The 22,981-nt window shown below is 34.5% G+C and overlaps 2 protein-coding genes across 2 annotated transcripts; one reads left to right on the top strand and one right to left on the bottom strand.

Annotated features, from left to right (window-relative positions):
- Window positions 1–520: 520 nt before the first annotated feature.
- On the bottom strand, window positions 521–21,579 carry homer (protein). The gene is made up of 10 exons (XM_013308495.1): window positions 21,486–21,579; window positions 16,744–16,900; window positions 15,471–15,602; window positions 14,803–14,976; window positions 14,459–14,527; window positions 13,786–13,925; window positions 2,575–2,741; window positions 2,118–2,233; window positions 1,709–1,825; window positions 521–1,409 (listed from the first exon to the last, which is right to left on the bottom strand). The coding sequence occupies exons 1-10, from the start codon at window positions 21,509–21,511 to the stop codon at window positions 1,368–1,370; spliced, it is 1,140 nt and encodes a 379-aa protein (XP_013163949.1). The 5' UTR covers window positions 21,512–21,579; the 3' UTR covers window positions 521–1,367.
- On the top strand, window positions 6,788–12,411 carry CPR133 (cuticular protein RR-2 motif 133). Its single transcript, XM_013308484.1, has 5 exons — window positions 6,788–6,851; window positions 10,183–10,392; window positions 10,575–10,671; window positions 11,088–11,183; window positions 12,031–12,411. The coding sequence occupies exons 1-5, from the start codon at window positions 6,837–6,839 to the stop codon at window positions 12,153–12,155; spliced, it is 543 nt and encodes a 180-aa protein (XP_013163938.1). The 5' UTR covers window positions 6,788–6,836; the 3' UTR covers window positions 12,156–12,411.
- Window positions 21,580–22,981: the final 1,402 nt, after the last annotated feature.

The following is a 22,981-nucleotide window of genomic DNA, read 5'->3' as shown; positions in this document are numbered from 1 at the left end:
AAATTAAACTGCAGTTTTATTTAACTGCTTACCATCAGTAAAAACTAACCAAAAGTATTATATACCTTAAAATAAATTCAAATTAATATATATTAAGCATCGGTGGTAAATATATAATAGATCAAGCCTCAATAACAGACTTTAAGGTCTGTATAAAAAAAATCTTATTTAATTACTATCAAGAAAAATTACTTGTCAGTATTTTTATTTACTAATTGAAATAAATGTCACCAACTGTTTTCGTATTTATAATCCGACTAGGGATATTATAAACTATCGAATTGTGATTTATACAAGATTTGTCGAGTTTATACGCCTAGTTTAATATGGAGAAAAACTGATTTTATTCAACTAGTACTTGTGAAACTAATTCTATCAATTTTCACTTAAAAAAAAAACAATTTAATAAACAAGCAATTTTTAAATAGTTCGTAAATTAACTATTGAAAAAAGGAATAATATCCATATTTTTGAAATTGCTAGAATGAGGAAAAAAAATTTAGACAGTTGACAGTTGAAAGTTGACAGTTGACACGCCTGTCATCTGTCAAAATTTATCAAAAAAGTAGAGTCGCCACTCTTGACTATCGCTACCTACTTGCAGTTTTTCTCCAGATTATAAAACATCGAATTTGACAATATATCGGTGACATAAACCTACAAACAACTATTGCATCGTGCGAACGTTACTGGAATACAACCTTTGATTCACATTTACTATGAAAATCTTTATTATTATAATTAACTATTTATTTAAGACAAGAAAATATAATATAATAGTGACGTAACGCGGAATTTTAAAAACGCCCGACCCTTTACAACTAAAATAAAGTAACAAGACATAGTACAGAAAATATACAACATACAATAATTTAAAAGAACTCATGCACCTTTCGAAATACCGAAAGCACTCTTCATTTCTTCGCTTTGAGCGTGACGTAGGCGGGCTCGGGGGCGGGGCCGGGGGCGGGGGCAGGCTGAGCGCTGCAGTAGGCGGGGCTAGCGGCACCATGGGCGGGGTTTGGCGGCAGCTGCACTGTAGAGGTGGGGGGAACACCGTACACGTGTTGTGCTGGGTTAGCGCCACTGTAGATGTGCTGGACTGAATGGGCGGGGTTAGCGGCGCTGTGAGCGGAGTTTGCGCCACTATAGATGTGCTGAGCCGAGTGGGCGGGGTTCGCAGTACTGTAGACATGCTGAGCTGCTGATAGTGCGGGGTTTGTGGCGCTGTAGACGTGCTGGGCTGCAGAGTGTGCGGGTAGAGGCAGGGGTAGGGGTAGAGGTGCGCGCAGCAGCAGGGGTAGTGCGGCGCGGCGCTCCTTGCTGACGGCCGCGTATATCGGCGGCGGCTGCACCGAGGCCGCGTCTCATGTTTGCAACGCGGTGTTTATCTCGCGATGGATCGTCGACTGAAAAAACAAACATATTAAATTTACTAAAGTATGTCGTATGCAATGTAGCGTAGTTTTCTGAGTGAAGCGGTGCTCTCAGTGACCATTTCACTACTCTGAGTGGCACTGAGAGAGTGCTTAGTCCTCGTTTTAGTGAGCAGTCGTTATCAAAGGCAATTTTAAAATACTAGTCAAAGCATATATTTAAAATGACACTTATTGATATTTTCTTTAAAACATCCGGCTTAAAGGACCAGATATATGACATTGGAAATGTACCCTAAATCAATGTACACAAGTTATATATTGTAACTCACGAGCTCCTCAAGCTGCCTCGCGAGCTGGTCGTTGAGGGCCTGCAGCACCTGGCGCTGCCCATCCTGCGCCGCCAGCGCCAGCTCCAGCTGACTCTGAGCTAGTTTAGCCTCTGCGTCCTATACAATAAAGTCGTATTTACATTACCAACGAACATCTACACAAGTAATAGTGAAGAACTTATATTTGAGTATGGTATAATAGCCATCGCCCGCGACTCCATCCGCGCGGTATTAAAAACTAATCCTAATTAGTAGCATCCATGTAGCTGTTCTGGAAGTATCTTCTTACAAACATCCATCCATCCATCTAAAGATACGCATTTTTAATATTAATATTTATATAATACTATTTAAAAGTTAAGAATGTTTTTCTAAGTAATAGTGTCTAATGTTTAGTTTTAAGTCTGACCTGTTCACTCTTCTTGGACTTGGTGATCTGTGCCAGTTCCTCATTCTTCTGCGCCAATTCCGCCTCCAGCTGCGCCACGCGCTGCCGCAGCTGTTCAACTTCGTTTGCATCGCCACCTGCAAATCAACATCGTAATATTTTATAGTACAAACATTATAGAAGTCAGTCCTATAGTTTTAAGATTTATTGATTACTAGGTGTCGCGACTCCGTCCGCGTAGTATTAAAAAAAAACTTAAATAGTGGCCTATGTGTTCTTCCAGAGTATGTTCTACATCTATGCCAAATTTTAGCGAAATCGATACAGCCGTTCTAGAGATACCTTCAAACAAACAAACATCCATCCAAACATGCGCATTTATAATATTAGTAAGATAAGCATTTCCTATGTTTTTATTCCTCTCTACTTCTACCTCTGTCTCTTTCCCACCAGGTGTCCTGTATGTCGTGTCACTCACCTTTCCCCGCGTAGTGCCGTGCGCGGGCTACTTCCTCGCGGTACTGGTGCAGCTGGCGCTTCCATTCATCCACATTGGCGGTGCTCTCCTGCAGCGCGGCGGTCAGACGAAGATTGTTACTCTTCAGTGTTGCTAGCTCCACTTCCCACTTCTTAGCGTTCGCTGAACTGGAGAAAGTTAATAAAATTGCATGTATTAAGTAATATAATGGTACGAACAGTTGGAACTGAGCGATGACGTAGCAGTATAGTGCTCTCATGTACCCCCATACATCTGTCTCGCTCTGAATTGCCGAGCGAAGTTCGTAGAAGTAGTTCGTGAATCTTTAGGGAACGAATTTATGTGTAAGATCTTCAGTTCTTCAATGTTATGACAGTGTCAAGGAAATCTAGTCTTTTACTTTTTAATAAAACAGACTAGTTTAATAAGCCTATAAATTCTACTATTGAAGAAACCCACGTCATGCTTGAAGAACATAGTAACGCAGCCAACTTGTTCCTATTCTTTTCAAGACGTACCTTTGGAAAATTCCTTTGAACATTTAACAATTTATAACGTCAATATCTATCTTTTAAATCGCTTCTTATTTTCTCTTTTATGCAACGAAATGGCATAGCGTGCTCTTGAGATCTCTATTTTCTTATTCCAATCACCATCAGAAATTTGTCTAAGAATTTGGATTAACCTTACTAATCTTACTTTTTATTATCTTAATAATATTATAAATGTGAATATTTGAATGGATAGATTGAAGGATGACTTTTTGAAAGTATTCCCAAGACCGCGTACCGGATCTTGTTAAAACAGAAAAAGTCTGGAAGAACACATAGGCTACTAATTAAGTTTTTTATCTCCGCACGAACGGTGTCTCGAGCGACAGTTAGTTTATATTTTTCGTATATTCAACTGTTTTGTTGGCGTTACGTAAATATGCGATGCGTTCCAAATACAACGTTCACGTAATGAACAATCAAGATATGTCCGCACCAATTGCTACGCTATTAATTACTAATACTTTATAATCAATCTATACGATTTACGTTACTATTATGTTATTATTTTTAATTATCTTAGTAGATGTAATAAAATATAACATAATCTTATAATTTAGAACATTTTTCTTTTTGCAATTCGTACATTATTTGACAACTAGCTGTCGCCTACGACTCCGTCTGCGCGGAATTGAATAAACTTAATTAGTCACCTACGCCTTCTTCCAAGCTATGTTTTAGGCAAATTTTTGCGAGATCCATGCAGCTGGTCTATAAAAACGTAATGACAAACATCCATCAATTTAAACTTTCTCATTTATAATATAAATATTAGGAAGTAAGATACTCAAGATATATGTTTCACTATGACAAATATTTTATCATGAAAATGTAGTGATAAAGCATTTCTTTATAGCTAGTATTTCGAACACAATATTTACTTTATTATATACAAGCTATCGCCTGCGACTCCGTCCGCCGGTAATTAAAAAAAAACATAATTAGTAATATATATGTTCTTCCAGACTATGTTCTACGAGTATGCCAAATTTCATCGACATCATTTCGGAGATACCTTTAAACAAACATCCATCCATCTAAACATTCGCATTTATATTATAATATCAGTAAGATCAGTATTCTCATGCGTAAAGTTGCACAAAACAATTTACTATCGTTGTAATAAATAGTAAGATTAAATAAAGAGGTCGGTTTTATTGGCAACCGACAGAGTTATTATCGACGTCTGCTTTTCCGGTATTCAGTAAGATGCGTGAAGATCTCGATCATTTCCCGAGACGACCGCTCTATATTCTACATTTGGTTGCGTAAAAATGATCAATGAAGACGAAAACGAACGTCACGATATAGTTTTATTAGGGTTGTCAAAAAGTTTTATTTTTCAACCCAAAATAAATAGTGTATTTTTATATTTAGAATTTAAAAAGATGCAACAAAATAATTTATCAGCACTTCCCATTGTTTTCCGAGATCGGAATCTCCGTTTAAGACATATTATTATCTATGTATTGTCAAAATAATGTCTTCTGTTTGGTCTCGGAAGACCACACAGAAGACAGGCGTGAAGTGGAAGCAATTCCACGTTTCGTATGACGAGTGTAGTACCGGAGGCCGGACTGCCGGTCGCTTTACCATTTCGGCGAATTTATGTGGCCACTTGGTAGTTTGTCACTTTTTAATATAAAAAAACAACAGTAAGTTATCATCCAAACTATGGCAATCACTTATCTATTACTAGTGTGTACTAGGTCTTATACGACAGATGACCATTGACAAAACTGTTCTGATTCAACTGTTGCGCTTCGAAAGTGAGAAATCTAACATCATGACATGACAATGTTTAAACGAATCTCTTTATGTAATACTGTGTACTCTAAAGTGAGGTGTCATTTTCATGTTATTTAATATGTCATAATAAGAAATTAAAAGCTGATGTAGTTCCAGTAATTTATGTACAGGGCGCTCTCGCCCTGGGTTGTGGGTTTCCGAGACCTAAATCTCTGGATAAAACATATCGTTATCCCTGTCGTTACCTTTGTCAAACGAGAGATAAGAATGTGTTTTTAAACGAAGATTTAGGTCTCAGACACTCACGATGAGAGTTTATGTATTATGTCATCTTCTCGATTATGTTCTATCATCATCAACTCCTATACGTCCCCACTGAGAAGCTCTTCTTCCCCAATGAGGAATCTTTGCCAATTTTCAGCGAAATCCATGCAACCGTTCTGGAGATAACCTTCTAACAATCATCCATCCCATTCATCCATACATTCGCTTTTATAATATTAGTAGGATTTTTTTACGGATAAGTTACTTCACAGCAAAATTACCCAAAACAACCTCAACAAGATTAATGGGCATTGCCACTGTGTTCTAGACTATATTCTACATATATGCCAAACTTCAATATCCATACAGCCGTTCCGGAGATACCTTCTAACAAACATCTATCCATCTAAACATTCGTATTAATAATTAAAATAATATTAATTAATAATTCATCTTAGTCGATACACACCTTTATTTAACGTACAATATATACAATCCCGATTTACCATGTCGACAATACAACGTATATCATTTAACATTGTTTACAGTTTCCGCGACGTATATACTGCAATTAAAAATGTCTTCAACACCAACACTCGCCTGTTTCTATTATGCTAATTACAATTTACCGCCGTAATTTAAAACTATCGATTTAGTGGCTTACTTTACAATATATCAGCATATATGGATTATCGTTAATCATTAAAAAAAATATACATATGACAAAATAGTTGTCACCCGCGACTTTGTCCGCGTGAAATTTTAAAAAAATAATTGTGTAGTGTAGTACCTATGTATTGTTCCAGGCTGTAGTCTACATATTTTCCGACTGACCTATCACTCAAGGGAAGAATACCAAAATTTCAAAATCGGTTCAATCATTCTGAGACACTCATAAATAGTCTAAAAGTCTAAAATCTAGAACATACATAGCCCATCTTACTAATATTGTAAATGCGAATGTTTAGATGTTTGTTTATTATGTTTGTTTAAAGGCATATCCAGAACGTCAAAACGAATGTCGATGAAATTTAGCACAGATATGGAACATAGTTTGGAGGAACACGTGGACTATTAACATATTTTTTATATCGCATGAACAGTGCCGCATGCGAAGCTAGTTTTACTATTATCCAGTGAAGCTAAGAGACGGAACAAAATATTCCAATAACGGATTGGAAACCATGATCTTAAAGTCTGCAACTTCTTACTAATATTATAAATGCGAATGTTTACATGGATGAATGGATGGATATTTATTTGAAGGTATCCCCGGAAGGACTTAAGGGATGGTGATAAAATTTAGCAAAGATGTAGAACATAGTCTGGAAGAACTTAATATTTTTTATATCGCACGAAAGTAGTCGCGGGCGACACCTAGTTTTACTATAATCCGGTGAAGCTAAGAGACGGAACAAAATATTCAAATGACGAATTCGAAACCATGATTACAAAGTCTGAACTTATACATATAATTCGAAAGACTTGCTTAAAAAATTACTCATATATTATTAAAGAGATTTAGTCTGCAAGCTTAGTATCCCCCTTCTAGGTCTAGTGACCAATATACTAAGAGGGAGGGGGACAGAATTAACTATTTCTCGGGTATAAGTGCGTGCGCAAACGTAAATCGTTTTACATTCAATCTTTGTACATCGTAATAATTTGTTCTTTTTTTTATTACTTTTTTTGTGCATCATGGCTTTATTGATTGTGAGTATTTTTTAATGTTATTATGTGCCAGTTATATTTTTTATATCATTTATTCAAATTTTAACCATTGTTGTGAATTGCATAATTTAGTAGTTAACGCAAAATTTACGTAATTACTTTTAAAAATATATGATAAATATTTTAGACGAGTTAATGTTTAAATTATGAATTTATAATCCAAGATATCATTTGACTTGTACATTTTTTAATAAACTTTATAATTAATTAGTTATTGCACAGTATTATAAAGTTTCTGCCCAATAAAATAAAAACAAAATACGTCTTTTATTACTAAATTTAATATTTACTAATAGTAGGTAATAACAGTAAAAAATTTAAAATTTATTAAATTATTCTGACACAGATTTACATCGTCTAACTGTAAATAAATTAATTCATAACAATTAACATCGAGTCTTCCTAGTTTTTAACTGATAGTTTCTTGGTTCTATACCATTACGTAAGATAGTATGGTTGGTCAGTTGACTGATTACCCAGAAATAAGTCATTACACCGGCTCAACTGGTAACAGTTAAATTTAACTGCTATACGTTATAACTAAAAATTAACTGTTATACATGTGAGTTTTTTATGTGGTTTACGTTTTGTTTTTTAATTATTATTTAAATTTTTTTGTTCCACTTAATAATAAAGCTAAGTTGAACACCATAAATCTGATAGATCTAAGTTCAAGTTACATTGAAAAACAATCGAAAACTTGCGATGTTAGTTGGTATGATTATATTATTAATATAATAATATATATAATATTAAACTGATAATTGTTAAATGCTAAAATGTCGTGAGTGTGGGTTTTGTAATTTTGTGGACTGAATATTATATACCTATTTGAATATCGGTGCCCACGATACAGGCATTGCCTAGTGTGGGCATCACTAGATTATCCAAATTAACCATAAATGGTAACTTAAGTCTAATTTAATTTCATAGTTATTTGCAATTTTATTATGTTAGTTATTGTTTCTTGGTTTAATCTGTATTACCTATAATAAAAACTTTTCTTTCTTTTTTCTTTCTTTCTTTCTGTTATTATTTATCTGTGGATTTCCGAGATCAAAATCCCTGTTTAAGTTATATTGTGTCTCTGTTTTTTAAAAGATAACGATAGGGACGACTGTTTTATACAGAGATTTTTGACTGAGTCGCGCGCGACAGATAGTTGATATTAAAACTTGTTAGGTAACTTGTCCCAAAATGTAATAAAATATATTTTATTAAAAACCAAGTTTCTTATACTAACCAATAACCTCATCATAAGCTTTTCCTACTAATTACTCTTCCATACATCTCTATCAGGCGTCATATCCTCTTCCAAACAATCAATACTTCTTTAGTCTTCCTTTAACTTTGTAGCCTACTTTCATACAACTCATAAGAAATACCAAGTTGCTTATTAAAGAATTAACAAGTGCATAGTAGTTTGTAGTGATCAATGCAGATTAATGGGTACATGTAACAAGGTATTGCAGCCGCGACGCACTAATGCGTGAAACTTGTATGTAACTTGACATCATTACAACAGTGGTAGAGTCCGCTTTAACATCTTCGCACGAATTGTCCCGGCTCGCCCGGTGAAATACCACGACCACACAGAAGACAGGCGTCAGGTGGAAGCAATTCCAAGTACAGTCTGAGTGTGCGTCACGGAGGCCTAATTTGGTCCTCTTTCCCTTCCCACCCTTTTTCTTAAAAGAAAAGGATGGGAAGTGGAAGTGGACTTTCCGGATGAGAGGATGCATGGAAAGGGAAAATATTTTATTTCTGTGCATCCTCTCCTCCTTCAATGAAAGGTAGGCAACGCATATGCAATTGCATATCGTAAATAGTTTAATTAAGAAATAAATAATTGTGTAAATTTTTCTCTTTAGATTTTAAATGTAGAACCATAACTTCCGGAAACACTAATCCGTTTAAAAAACCGTCAGCGGAAATGGTCGCCATATTCTTTAATCAGCGTCAAACGCATCACAGACACGCAACGAAGCGTGTCTATGCGATGCACGACTATTCCACATCGGAAAATTTTACATGAAATTGCTACTATTCAGTTAAATATTAATATAAGAAATGACCTTCTTTAATAAAATTATCTGTCCGTACATAACTTTGAATATTAAGTTACAGGATCTGTCAAACACATATTCCCGTCCGATACATAAAAAAGTTAACAAAAAGTTTGCGTGTTATGTAATTTTATATATTTTTGATTTAGTTGCGTTCATAAATATGAAATGCAGCTTGCATATGTAAGTGAATATAACACTTTATAGGCAAAAACCAGCAAAAAGTATTTAGTTAAACGAAGGCTCTGTCTAGTCCGTTTCTCTATAGTCAAAGTTATCTAAGTTATGTAATCCTGTAAGTAAACGAATGCTTCCAACTTCTATTTTATAATATATCTCATTAAATACGATGAAACGCAAACGAATAACGAATAAAAATATTATTATAACACTTTAATTTCATTTGTTATCAAAAATGATCAATCAAACGAATATGGAAAAGCATAAAAGCGTTTGAAAGTGAAAATAATTTGGCGTGACGATCGCAACACGCGAGCTAATGTGCATTGTAAAGGTGCTGACACACTGACATGTGATAAGTTTTTTTTTCAATAAAAAATTATAAATCTTTGTTTTTTAATTGATAAATCAGGATAGAAATTGCTGGTTAATTTAAACGATCAAATACTGAAGTAAGTGATATTGGGCATCACAAATAATACATCATGTTTTTATTTTCACATATATACAGAATGATTAAATTTACCACAATTGAATTAATTCAAAAGACAAATCATACATAAAGACCCTTAAAATCGAAATATATTTAATGATATTAAAATGACTAACCGTGGGTTTCCAAAACCTCTGTATAAAGAATATCGTAATTTCTGTCATTATGACAAAACAGAGATAATATTATTTAATAAAATCGCTTCCGCGTCCGCCATAACCTTACCCTCTAAAACGACTAGAAACCTCTCGTTTATGAATGAGCAGGCAAGAAACGGTAACTCAACAACGAAATGACTAAGGAAAGTTGAAGTGCGAACTCACATAACTCATATGTAACCGTATGACATAGTGATTTGTGGTGACTAATACAGGGTGTTTAAATTTAAAAAAAAAACATTTGTTTTAGTATTATAAATTTCTATAAAAAACAATTTGTATAAAAAATATTGAGGTCTCTCTTATTGACATTGAAATTTTGAGATTAGCAGTTTATCTGTATCCATATACAGGATGATCAAAGTTTATTCAAAACAAAGCAGTTTTTTAAACTAATCAAATCTGATTTTTTACAGAAATGTGCAACATTGGTGATTTTGGCGACAGCTGTCCTGGCGGAATATGGATACGGCGGATACGAGGGTCAAGGTTTAGAAGGTCATAGTTTCGAAGGTCAAAGTTTTCAAGGACATGGGCTTGAAGGTCACAGTTTCGAGGGCTATAGTGTAAACGAACATCAGAGTCTGGGTCAACATCACGGAGACGAATACGATGTAGACTATCATGTATGTAAAATTTTTGTTAAAATTAAAAACTATTTAAAAATAAAGATTAAATTAAAACACGCTGTATTTTGGTTCAAAGATCGTAAATTCAATGAATACTAAAATTTCAACATACAAAATAAATAAAATTTTAACTACTGCTATATGTTAGAGTATAATTACCTATAATCAATCATTTACAGGCACATCCAAAATATTCCTTCGACTACTCTGTGAAGGACCCACATACTGGTGATGACAAGGAACACTGGGAGACCAGAGATGGTGACAAAGTCAAAGGTAACATAGTCTATATCGTTACATCTTTTCTTACACCTCTATGCCAACCAAGCTAGCAGACATGAATTCGCCAAAATAGCGAAGGGTTCGCTGCCCATAGAGATCCACTCGTTGCCTACCTCTAATCTACGAAGTAGAGGACGCTCCTCCTCCGTCAAAACCTTTACCATCTTTTCCTTGTAAGAAAAGGATGGGAATGGAAAGATCACTAATATTAGAAGTATGGAACGCAGACTCATCAGACTAAACGAGGATTGCCTTTAATTACACGCCTGTCTTTAGTGATATCGATCTGGTCAATTGGTGCAACAGATTCCTGGCGTCTACCACTGTTTCTAATAGAAGTAAATCTTTTGGTTGCATGGGTCAATGTTTTCATGTGTCAGAAATTAATATTTAAATATGTTTTTGTATAGGAACCTACACACTGGTAGAAACTGACGGAACAAAGCGTATCGTTGAATACGAAGCGGATGATAAGAACGGATTTAATGCTGTTGTCCATAAAATTGGTAAGTAATTTTTTGGATGTAATTGGATGTTTGTTAGAAGGTATATCCAGAACGGCTGTATGGATCTCGCTGAAATTTGGCATAGATGTAAAACAGTCTTTCCCAAAGTGGGCGATAACGCCCCCCTGTGGGCACTGCAGGACTCAAGTTGCGGGTTATAGTAAAAGTTTCCTTTACAATTCTCCGTTAATATACATATATAGGTCACAATAATTAATTAATTTAATTTGATGTTATAGTGGTTGTTAAATATGTGAAAATATGGGGGCGCTAAAAAAATATTTATTCTCAAAGTGGGCAGTAGACAAAATAAGTTTGGGAACCCCTGATGTAGAACATAGCCTGGAAAAACACAAAGGCTACTTTTTTTTAAATTTTACGCTGAGTCGCAGACACCTACTAAATTATAAAGACTGACTATTCATTCCAATGTTGCCTATTAACCTAAAGACGGCTGTTAAATCTCATCGAGTCATGGCCGTTACCAAATTAGTCTTTTTCATATTAAAAGGTGACAAACGAGCAAGGAGACACCTGAATTCGCTGAAATAGCAAAGCGACCGCTACACAAAGACATCCACAATTGCTGATGCGTTGCCCACCTTTAATCGACAAAGGAGGGAACACAGAAATAGGATATTTCCCCTTCATATGCTACTCCTTCCCATCTTTTCCTTATAAGAAAAGGGTTAGAAGGGAAAGAGAACTAAAATTCGACATAGAGTCGATTAAAGGTAGGCAACGCATATGTAATTGCGTATGTCTATGGGCAACGGTCACTTCGCTATTTCAATACAAGTAGCCGCTCGCTAGTTTGCCACCTTATGATACAAAAAAAACCCCACAGGAACACCGAAACATATGGAGGAATATAAAGTGAGCAAGCCATCGTACGAGCCGATTCCATATCAACACGACTACCACGCCAGTGAAGAAGGTTTCATGCCGTCTTACGAAAGCTATGAGCACTAACTAATACGTCAAAGATTTTATACTTTTAAATATTCAAATGCTTTAAAATTAATGTAAGTATTATAGAGAAATGTATATTTGTTACTTTTAAGATCCACTGTCAAAATATCCATACGAAAAAGGTTACAACGCGAATTAAGAGTTGACAATGATTTTGTATAGTGTTAGGACAGTATAAAATAAAAATTAGATCGACAATCTTCAGTGTTATTTTAAAATATAATTTAACACGTTAGCTATCAGACAAATTTTTCGAAAAACGAAAAAAAAATTTTTTTAATTTTGTCCAAAACCATTTGAAAACACCTAAAAATATAGTAATACCTTATTTATATTGCTCATATACTTATTATTTACAAATGAATGGAAGTATGGCTTGTCGGACGCATAGTCCGACACGGCAGCTAACGTGTTAATCATTTTATCCTGTATTTTATTGGACACCCTACAAGGATTTAAGTTAATTCAATCCTTTAAAAACTATTTAAAATTTGATTTTTTTTGAGTTAATTTCGAGTCGACGATTCCAAGTTTTTATACCTTACTAAAACACAGTGAAGATTGTTTTATTTTAAAATAAATAAAATAGAACAACCAAGACTATTAGTATTATTTTTGCTCAATATATTTTATTTTATTTACGAATGAAAATTAAATGTAGATAAAATTGAATATCTACATTAAAAATATTTCTAATTAATTAAAACATCTATTTTTAAAATAACAATTCTTAAATTGAATTACAATTTTATTAATTATTTTATTGTAAAATAAATATAATTTCAATAATTACATTTACAATTAAAATTGTTAAAACAATTTATTTTTAAATATGTATCGAATACGTAAAAATTAAAAGAAATTAATCATTTATTTTAATATTTATTTTTACTTCTTTATCAAATTCTTTTTATTAAGCCTTATTACCAACACAATAAGGGTTACTTTCAAACGACTTCCAAAAGAAGGAGGTTCGTTTATATGTTTTTTTTAATCTATATTTCTTAATTAGGTTTTATAAGACTGTTTGGTTGTTCTCTAGTATTTTAAGTGTTGTACAAAAATTGTCGCAATATAATAAACTTTTTTATTGTTATAAAATAAATACCAATGTTTTATTTATCCTTTGAAAAAAAAAACAAAAAAAAACGTATGTTGAAACATCAAATTCCATACACGGCAAATATTATATTACTGTATATTTTTGTCGGAAAATAGTAAAGAGTAGTAACAGCAGATGTAACTATTTACGTATGTTAAAAAGTTACATCTCTAAAAGAACTTTCAACGGACATAACTCGTTTCGTCTTAAATAGACTTAGGAGTATTAAGAAATCTATCATAAGATGTAACTATTCACGTCTCCAAAAGTAACATCTCTGAAAATATGTAAGAGCAGATGTGACTGTTTTCGTCTCCAAAAGTTACATGTCTGAAAAGATTTAAGAGTAGAACAGTGAAACAGTTTTTGTGTGTAAGAGTTACAGCTCAGAAAAAATGTAAGAGCAGATGTAATTGTTTTCGTGTGTAAAAGAGTTACATGTCAAAAAAGATGTAACTCTTTTCGTGCCAAAAAGTGACATGTCAGAAAAGATGTAAGAGCAGATAGAAGTATTTTGTATCTGTTTACCTCTGTGCGAGTGCGAGCTTGAGGCGGTCGTTCTCGTAGCGCAGCTGCTGCTCGGCGGTGTCGGCGGCGGGCTCGGGCGGCGCCGCGCTGGAGGAGAGCGGCCCGCGCGGCGCACGACCCACCGTCGCGTAACCACCACCCTGACAACATACCCCCACACACACGTTCCTCAAACTCTCCTATATCACCAAGTAAATGGATGCTAATAAGTTATTTGAATGGTCTCCATTTCCGCAACTTCACGACTGGCGTGTATTTTGCGTGTGAGCAGGCTCCGGATTCCAACGACCCTAACTCTCCAAAGAATCCCAACCACGTTCGTCTTTGATGTTATTAGATGATAATTAAAAAAAATTTGTTTCAAAAAACAATTTTTTCCTACAAACTTTTTCTTCTATTATACCTTAGCTGTATTGACCTACTATATTTGCTTTACATTATGTAAATATTAGCTGTGAGACCACACAGTCCCCTCCAGGCCAGCGTTACTGTCTTACTGTACTGGCATAGTGTGAACTAGGTTTTAGAGAATTCTGCCTTTTCCTTAATTGGTATTATCTGTAGTGATTCCGGCGATGATTGGAACAGTGTTGTGTACCGTCGAACCCAGTACTATACGTATAAAATTGGACTAGAATACGGATATGTATGGAATAGTATATGTAAACAATACCTGTAGAGTGGAAGAGACGGAGTGAGCTCTTTGGTGCACCATCATCTCATCGTTATCGGTCTTTATCGGCTACAAACATAATAACAAATCAATTACAGTTATATAACGTTTTTACTAAAATCTCATTCATATTATAAATAAAAAAGTTTGTATGTTTGTTAAAAGGCACCTCCAGAACGGCTGAATGAATCTCACTGAAATTTGACATAGACGGAGAACATAACCTGTAAGAACACATAGGATACTAATATTTATCTTATCCCACGCGGACGGAGTCGCCGGTTACAGCTAGTATTTAATAGATTTAAAGATTCAACGATAATAAAATAGTTTAGTGTAGTGACCTGTGCGGGCGAGAGTGCGGGGGGCTCGTCGGGGGGTGCGCGTCCTGCCAGCAGGGGGCTGGCGGTCGCGCTGGCGACGGGTGTGGCGGCGCCGCTGCTGCCGTTGGGCGCCGCTTTACCACCGCACTGCTGCGCCTGTATCGCCTCCTTCACCTCTTGGAACTTCTCTATAAACTGCAAAGATATTCAACGACTTTAATACAATAAAAAAAAACAAAACAGTAAAGAAGACACTATTTGATGCATACAACGAAAAGAGTTACATCTGCAAACACGCAACTTTACAATACCGTGGGAGTTTGAGTTTTGTTGCTCGCATTTTTATTGGACTACGTGTCTTTAGATAAAATAAACATAGCAATTAAAACGAATTTTCAATATAATACAGTCACATTAGTTTTAACATGTAACTATTTTCATCGCCTATCGTTTTCTTAGTTTGACAATGAAAACATACGAAGCAGGGATATACATAAGAACCTCAGTAGCCTAATGGCTAAGTGTGCGGGTTTCCGTACCCTTAAACATTAGGCAAGTGGAGTGTTGAAACCCCGACATTCGACTCTTGTCGTAAACCATGTCCTAGCACAAGCCTACAGCTTTGTTAGAATCATACAAGGATTATTAGTAAATTAATAAAAAATTGCTAATATATAAAAACGAAATACCTTTCCCAACTCCGCCTCTGAAGCAAAGCCGAGTCCATACACTGTGTTAGCGCGCACGTCACTCCACTGACCGAACTTCTGAGATGTCTTCGTGAACGTCATATTTGCTGTGATCGTGCTGTTTATCACCGCCTGAGGAAAGTATGTTTTAAAAAAAACTTATTTACTAGTTAAACCTCTTCACGATCTTAGAGTTTTAACCTTTTCTACATATTGACACATACGACGAAAAGGGTTACATCTCGTTATGAAAAGTAACTTCGTAAATCGCCTTGTTTTTTGTATATTCGTTTGGAATTGTAAGCACCGATTTAATCTAACGATTACTAAATATATACTAATTTTATTATATAAAGAGGAACTACTGGTCCGATTTGAAAAATTCTTATTTTGTTGGATAGGCCATTTATAGAGAGCTTAAGGCTATATAACATAACGCTGCGACCAATAGTTTTATTAATTCCGCCCGGACGGAGTTACGGTCGATAGCTAGTCACAAATAAAATAAAAAAAATCCGATCAGAAACCGTACTTATATTTAAAGTTAAAATAAATTATAGTAAAATCCAATATGATTTTATTTCTAAATAATACAACGAAAATATGTATGTCTGCAATTTGTAGACCCAAGGCATGACAAAGCCTAGTTATTGCGGTTTATTTCGACACGACGCGAAATCTACAGACAAGGTGACTTTAGACGGGTGCAATGAACAATAAACCAATACATATACAGACTTTATATTTTGTTACTTACGAAAACTATTTGATTTTATATTTTTTTCCTTTGACTTTAACTTGCAATTTTATTAATCGAATTGGACCTATTCTGATGCGATATTTTCTTTTATAAAAATGATATAAAATATGAAATAAGTAGGCTTAAATATTCTATTTCTCTGTGTCTCCTCCTCCGTCGATTAAAGTCAATTGAAGATGTCTATCGGCAGCGTTTGAATTCAGGTGGCCACTTACGCGTATGCCACCTTTTAATATAAAAAGAATCTATCTTGATATTCCCAAATTATGTTTTAAAACATACAAAAAGATTGACAGTCCTTTAGAAATGCATTTGAACGGAACCAATAAAAAATATTCGTTTAACGGTTTTCTTCAAGATTTAAAAAGAGGTTTTATATTTCGAAAACCTACCATAGCATATTTCTCATTTGGTAAGATATGAAATTGGAGACAGAACTTAACACATAGAGCGATGTCTCCGTCACACATATCACTTAGTTACATAGTTGTGAGAGAGATAGCGCTATCATACCTTTGTGCCTTCAACACTGATGATGCGATACAGATTCCTCGAGGAGTCGTAGAAGAAGGAGACGGAGACTGCAGCAGAGCTAGCCGACATCCAGGACCTTTTTGTCTTCGGGTCTATGTGGAACACGTGAGCTTTACACGTGAAGATTGGTTGTTCGCTGGAAATAAGATGAATTAATATTTAAAATATGTTTGCAAAGTTATCATAGGTGTAGTTTATACATAAACGTGGTGTTTGTCTCGAGTGTACACGCCATAAGTATATGCCGGAGAAAGGAGACGTCAGTCGATGTCAGACCTTTGGACCGGCAACACGTGTTGGTACGTGAGCTAAATATAACGCAACGAATGCTACAATATGGTTAGAAAGGAAGAAAGGTCTTTCAAAAATTTATTTCTGTAAATAAAATTGTCTAAATAAATAATGTCGCAGTATCGCAATGCAACGATGCGGCAACGAACTCTGTTCAAGACAGACAGATAACATTAAGAACGTGAGCCAAAAACTAAATACACCTTTAGAATATATTCTCCAAGATATTCTCTAAGAAACATACCGTATTGGAACTCAATAGAAAGCAAACCCGTGGACAGATACGAATCCAAATTAATCTCCAAGATCCAATTCCACTTTCCATCCATTTAATATGAAGGTTTTAAATAAAAATCTTTTAAAAGACTTAAATTCTGTAAACCAAGGTTTTAACTTGGAACATCAACTAACCAAAATCAGTTTACTTATGTCAAAGATTAGTCGACACAAACCCACAGACAAAAGTTTTAAAAACAGATTTGTTTTATTATTTTTTCACCAATGATTGAAAAAAAAATTTCCGTGTCTATGTCGATCACTTATAATAAATATACTCTTAGTTAAGCACAATGAAGAACCATTGTTTGCCACGATACTTCCAATACTTGTCACTTAAGATGGCACGTCGGAAACGAGACTACTCTTGCTACCGACGTGCCAAATCAAATGTCGGGTATCCACTGACCCACTTCTTGTATTATGAAATTCAAAACTCTATAATGAAGTATTGAATTATAATGAACGAGAAAAGCGTCAGTTCTTCACACGAATAGCAAGATATATACGACATGTTTTCTATTTTTTTTTTCATTAAACACAGCCTATGTCGTCTGGGAAGAAATTCAAAGATATGTGTGAAGTCGACCTGCACTGGGCCAGCGTAGTCGACTGTGTTACCTAGTCACTAACTTAGGGTAGTCTCCGAGTCCCTTAGGGGGACTTATAGTGAGCTGATGATTAGCCTGTCACTTCTGAATAATTTAGTAAATTATGTCAAAGAGTTTTCGAAATTAGGGCAATAGTTTTTGAGTTTATTCGTAACAAACAAGTGTAGCGTAAAAGGAGTAACCGTAACCAACGAGCAAGTATAATAAGTCGATCTGTCTGTAAATTTACATTTAAGATTCTGAGTTTCCATCGCCGAAACTCACACAAATATTGTAGCTATCAGAGCCTTTATCAGTTTCACAACTGTGTCATTTCGATGATGCTGTATCGATTTATCACGTCCCAAACAAAATACATATTACACAAAATCAACACTAACTACATAGACATAAAGTTGAAAATTAAAAATCAGTTATTTTTCTTTACAATTTCGAGTGTCTCTCGGGACGTTATCAATAGACTTGTCATCTATGTTGTTACTTTGAAAAGAGAATGGTTTTCATGACGAAATTAACTTATGAAGAATTTTCATACACCATTAATAAAAGAGGGTAGTTTGTAAAAAATAAAAATTCCTTCACTGTTGAGTAGTTACCAGTCCCCAAGTAATCTTACTAAAATTATAAATGAGAATGTTTTGACGGATGGATGGATGTTTCTTTGATGGTATCTCCAGAATGGCTAAAAGGATCTTGATTAAATATGGCATACATATAGAACATAATCTATAAGATCACATAGGCTACTAATTATGTTTTTTTTTATAAAATAAAGCCTACCAGATTTGGACGAAATCATACCCAAAAGCTACTTCATTCATAAATCTACAGTTTAAACTACAATTAACATTTAAGTATAGGCTCATGGGATCAAATTTATATCTACCCTACTTTAAAATTTACGAAGATAACACAGCCCTTGAACTACTCTATTAATAAACAATATATACTGGACCAAGGATGGATGAGCACTTTTAAAAGATGTTTTTTTTTTGTATCTTAATCCATTTTAAATGCACAATCCTATATGTATAGCGCTATGTATGGTGAGAGTACACAGGTGCAAGGTACCTTATGTTTAACTCCCACATCCAAGTATATCCCAAAATCTTCGCTTTCCCCACCCTACTTTAAATTATACTTCTTTCTAACTGTCCCTCCGTCCGTGCGATATTAAAAAAACTTAGTAAAAAGCCTATGCGCTCTTGCAGACTGTGTTCTACATCTATGTTCCAAATTTAATCAAAATTCTGTACCATATTTAATTCTTTGACTATGCATAAATTGTTCAAACATACCAGCCACATAAGAGCTGTGGTCGTAGAAAAAATGTAAGTGAATAAAAAAGTGTTATGTCCAGATTAATTAGAGGCAATTACGGACAAATAAACATACGGGTTAACGAGGTTGGGATGCGGTGTCGTAAATATATGTTAAGTGTCAATGTCAGGGTTAAAAGTGTGTCATTAATGTGTAAAGTATCATATTCAATGAAAAAAACACTTCAATTAACAAGAATAAATGTAGATGTGAAATGTATTTAAAACTTTAGTATTTTTTCATCATCTTAATATACATCCCCACTCCGGGACTCGGAGCCTACAATAAGTCAGCGCACCAAGCCATAGTGTACCACTATGGCCAAGTGCGGGTTAACTTAAAAGAAAAAAAAAAGTTTTAATTACAGATAATAAAGATTAAACCAAAAACAATAAATTTATACTAACATAGCGACGACGAGCCGCGTCCGTGAAATAAAACCAGTACCACTCATCCTGATGAAGGGCCCCCGATGGACTCGAAACTAGTCGGTGCAGCCACCGGAAGTATATACGTGAGTGTTTACCCATGTTTATATATCAGTTTGGTATAATGTCTCACGAAAGTTTGAATAATTTATACTAACATATAAATTGCACATAACTAAAAAATGAAATTAAACTTAAGTTACCATTTATGGGTTTTTGGGTAATCTAGTGATGCCCACACTAGGCATCGCCTGTATTGTGGGCACCAATAATTAGATAGGAAACTTCACACATATCTTTAAATTTTCTTTGCTGATATATGCAGTTTGCATCACATGTTTTCCTTCACCAAAAGAATATCATCAATCAAGAGATTATCATCATCATCAGCACTCTATATATCACTACCGAGGAGCCCAAAGCTTACCAAGATCAGGTCAATTGTACAGCAGATATTATGCTGTCTACCGCTGTTCATTATAATGTTTATAAGAGAAGGGATGCGGCGAGAACAAGTTTGCAATTAAAGAGTTAAATATAACAATGGAAGAGCCCGCTTTAACATCTTTTCATGAATTGGCCCGCCTCACCCGGTGAAATACCACGACCACACAGAAGACAGGCGTGAAGTGGAAGCAATTCCGCGTTTCGTCTGATGAGTGTGCGTCCCGGGGGCCTTATTTAGTCCTCTTTCCCTTCCCACCCTTTTCTTATAAGGAAAGGATGGGAAGTGGAAGTGGACTTTCCGGATGAGAGGATGCATGGAAAGGGAATATATTTTCTTTCTGTGCATCCTCTCCTCCGTCGATCAAAGGTAGGCAACGCATATGCAATTGCGTATGTCTATGGGCAACGGTCACTTCACTACTTCAGCGATTTCAGGTGACCGCTCGCTCGTTTGCCACCTTATAATATATATATTAAAAAAAAGAACAATTAAAGGTCATTTAAAATATAACTTTTGAATATCTATCTCTTTCAAATTATAACTAAAATTGATTTTTTCAGTTCAAAATTTAGTTTTAAAATTACTAAAAAAAAATTAGATCTAGTCTTACAGGTAATGATCTCAATTAATATCAAAAGACATTTAGTTACACTAATAAAATAGAGTATTTGTTCTCCTTTTTTCATATTGTTTTCTAGTTAAATTTGACAATGTAAGGCATCCATATGTTACAAATCAAATTTAATAATTTATTTTGTATGCAATTTTTTTGGTATTATTATTAAGAAGGAATAAAAACCAACAGTATATTTTAGAAATATTAACTAAATATTCATGGAAATTCAAATAAGCTCGAAATTAATCAACTAAATAGAAACATATTTTTATCTAATTTTTTTTTTCTTGTCTATTTCTATTGGACTTAATTAAAATATATCGTATCTCATGTGGTAAGCCTAAGTATTAATATACTCGATTTTATAAATAGCAGTCTTCGACCTATTGGTCCTTAGCGACCTTTACGATGAGGTAAACCCGTTCAAACGGATACAATCAATCTTTGGCTCATACAAGCGTAAATTACTCCATACCGCCTGTATACTGATAAATTTTAACGATGCGTAAATATAATTTAAAACATTTTTTACCGCCAAAATACTAATGAAAGTGAAAACGTTAAATTGTTTATTGGAAAGCTTAAAAATACTGCTTCGCATTGGTAAAGTGTATCTCCCCTCCCTAAAAATATCTCTGTACAGAGAAAACGATTTTTAATATGTTACCCTTGAAATAATTAATTGGTTATAATTTATTAGTATAAACTAAGATATAAGAAATAAAACTCACCCCATTGTTTCTTTTCCTGCTGTCATTTAAACACAGTAATTTATAAAATATTTTACTTCATAATACCAAATCGTTTCCCACACAACTGTCATGCGGCGGTTGCGCCATAAACTAAAGAAACGTAAGGAGTTGCCATATTGCCGTGCCAATTGGTGTCAATGCCAAGTTAAAAAAAAGTTAAATTCTTAATGAATTATATAATTATAAAAATAATTAAAAAGAAACTGTCATTTTTGTTACATATTACACACAATGACTGCTTTACAGTTATCTTACAGCGATTACAATTTTTAATTTGTTTTGTTTGACCCAACACATTCTCTCACTGTCTATGGACTAACGACAGACAGTCATTTGAAATCGTAAAAAGTGTCATCTAGCGTTCAGTAGCGATAGTGAAGTGAATAATATAAATATGACATTAGAGGGCACGTTTTCCGAAAATAAACATTTAACTGGTAAGAAAAACACCCACATAGTATAATATTTTACTTTTTTATTATTTTCTATTGTTATAAATGTGAATAATTTGGCCATTTATTAAAACTCGAACTTCCAAGGAGCTCTCTAAAATTGATGCGTGTAGATTTTTGCACTTAATACCATAATAGGCTCGATTTTGAATTCACGCATGAGAGAACGCTATTGGTACCACTATAAATAAACAATATTGCCATATGTTAAAATAAATATTTTAAATTCGATCGCAACACTATCATTATAAGAATAAAGTTGTAGTGAAAGTAATGATTACGTAAAAAAAATCGCTCGTGAATGTACATATTGTAAAAGACTGTAGTCACTGAGCAATAGAGGACCAATACTTATTATAAAAATGTTACTTAACAGCCACAACTTAAATATTGCAAGCAAACAAAACGATATTTTTTCCTTGTAAACATCTTTCAAAATCTTACTTCTTACTAATATTATCTTACTTTTTACTAATATTCTTACAAATATAAAAAATGCGAATGTTTGGATGGATGGATGATTTTTTTTAAGGTATCTCCAGCTTATATCTAGCTGAAATTTGACATAGACGTAGAACATAGTCTAGAAGAACATGGAGGCTACTAATTAGCTTTTTTTAGTTCCGCACGTAATCGCAGGCTACAGCTAGTTTTACATATTTCGATAAACAACCTGATGCTACATTTCTTCTTTAACTTGTTCCCGTTATTGTGCACACCCGCGATCTGTCGTTTGGGAATTTTCATTTTAACAATGGCAGATTCTACAATTTGTTGGGTGCACGAATAGGGCTTGACAAATGAAATACCACGACCACAGAGAAGACAGACGTAAAAACGATTCAGCGTATAACCTGATCTTCCCTTTCTTCCCTTTTCTTATCAGGAAAAGAATGAATAGGAAGTGGATTTAGCGGAGGAGAGGACACATAGTAAGGAGAAATATCCCCTTTCTGTCCATGCCCTTTGATTAAACGTAGCCGGCGAAATCAGGTAGCAGCTTGCTCGTTTATTTTGCCATCT

Source organism: Papilio xuthus, unplaced genomic scaffold, assembly GCF_000836235.2.
Source record: "Papilio xuthus unplaced genomic scaffold, Pxut_1.1 DF829660.1, whole genome shotgun sequence".
Taxonomy (NCBI): Eukaryota; Metazoa; Arthropoda; class Insecta; order Lepidoptera; family Papilionidae; genus Papilio; species Papilio xuthus.
Note: the sequence above shows the minus strand (reverse complement) of the source record. Positions and strands in the feature narration are given on the sequence as shown.

What these genes read in the sequence shown, in the direction of transcription:
- CPR133 (XM_013308484.1), top strand. An exon ending in AATACGATGTAGACTATCAT is followed by an intron (nt 10,393 to 10,574) that starts GTATGTAAAATT and finishes AATCATTTACAG; the next exon opens with GCACATCCAAAATATTCCTT. An exon ending in TGCTGTTGTCCATAAAATTG is followed by an intron (nt 11,184 to 12,030) that starts GTAAGTAATTTT and finishes AAAACCCCACAG; the next exon opens with GAACACCGAAACATATGGAG.
- homer (XM_013308495.1), bottom strand. Translation starts at nt 21,511, where the DNA reads ATGACAGCAGGAAAAGAAACAATGGG. An exon ending in GCAGGAAAAGAAACAATGGG is followed by an intron (nt 16,901 to 21,485) that starts GTGAGTTTTATT and finishes TCTTATTTCCAG; the next exon opens with CGAACAACCAATCTTCACGT. An exon ending in ACGGCACTACGCGGGGAAAG is followed by an intron (nt 2,234 to 2,574) that starts GTGAGTGACACG and finishes GTTGATTTGCAG; the next exon opens with GTGGCGATGCAAACGAAGTT.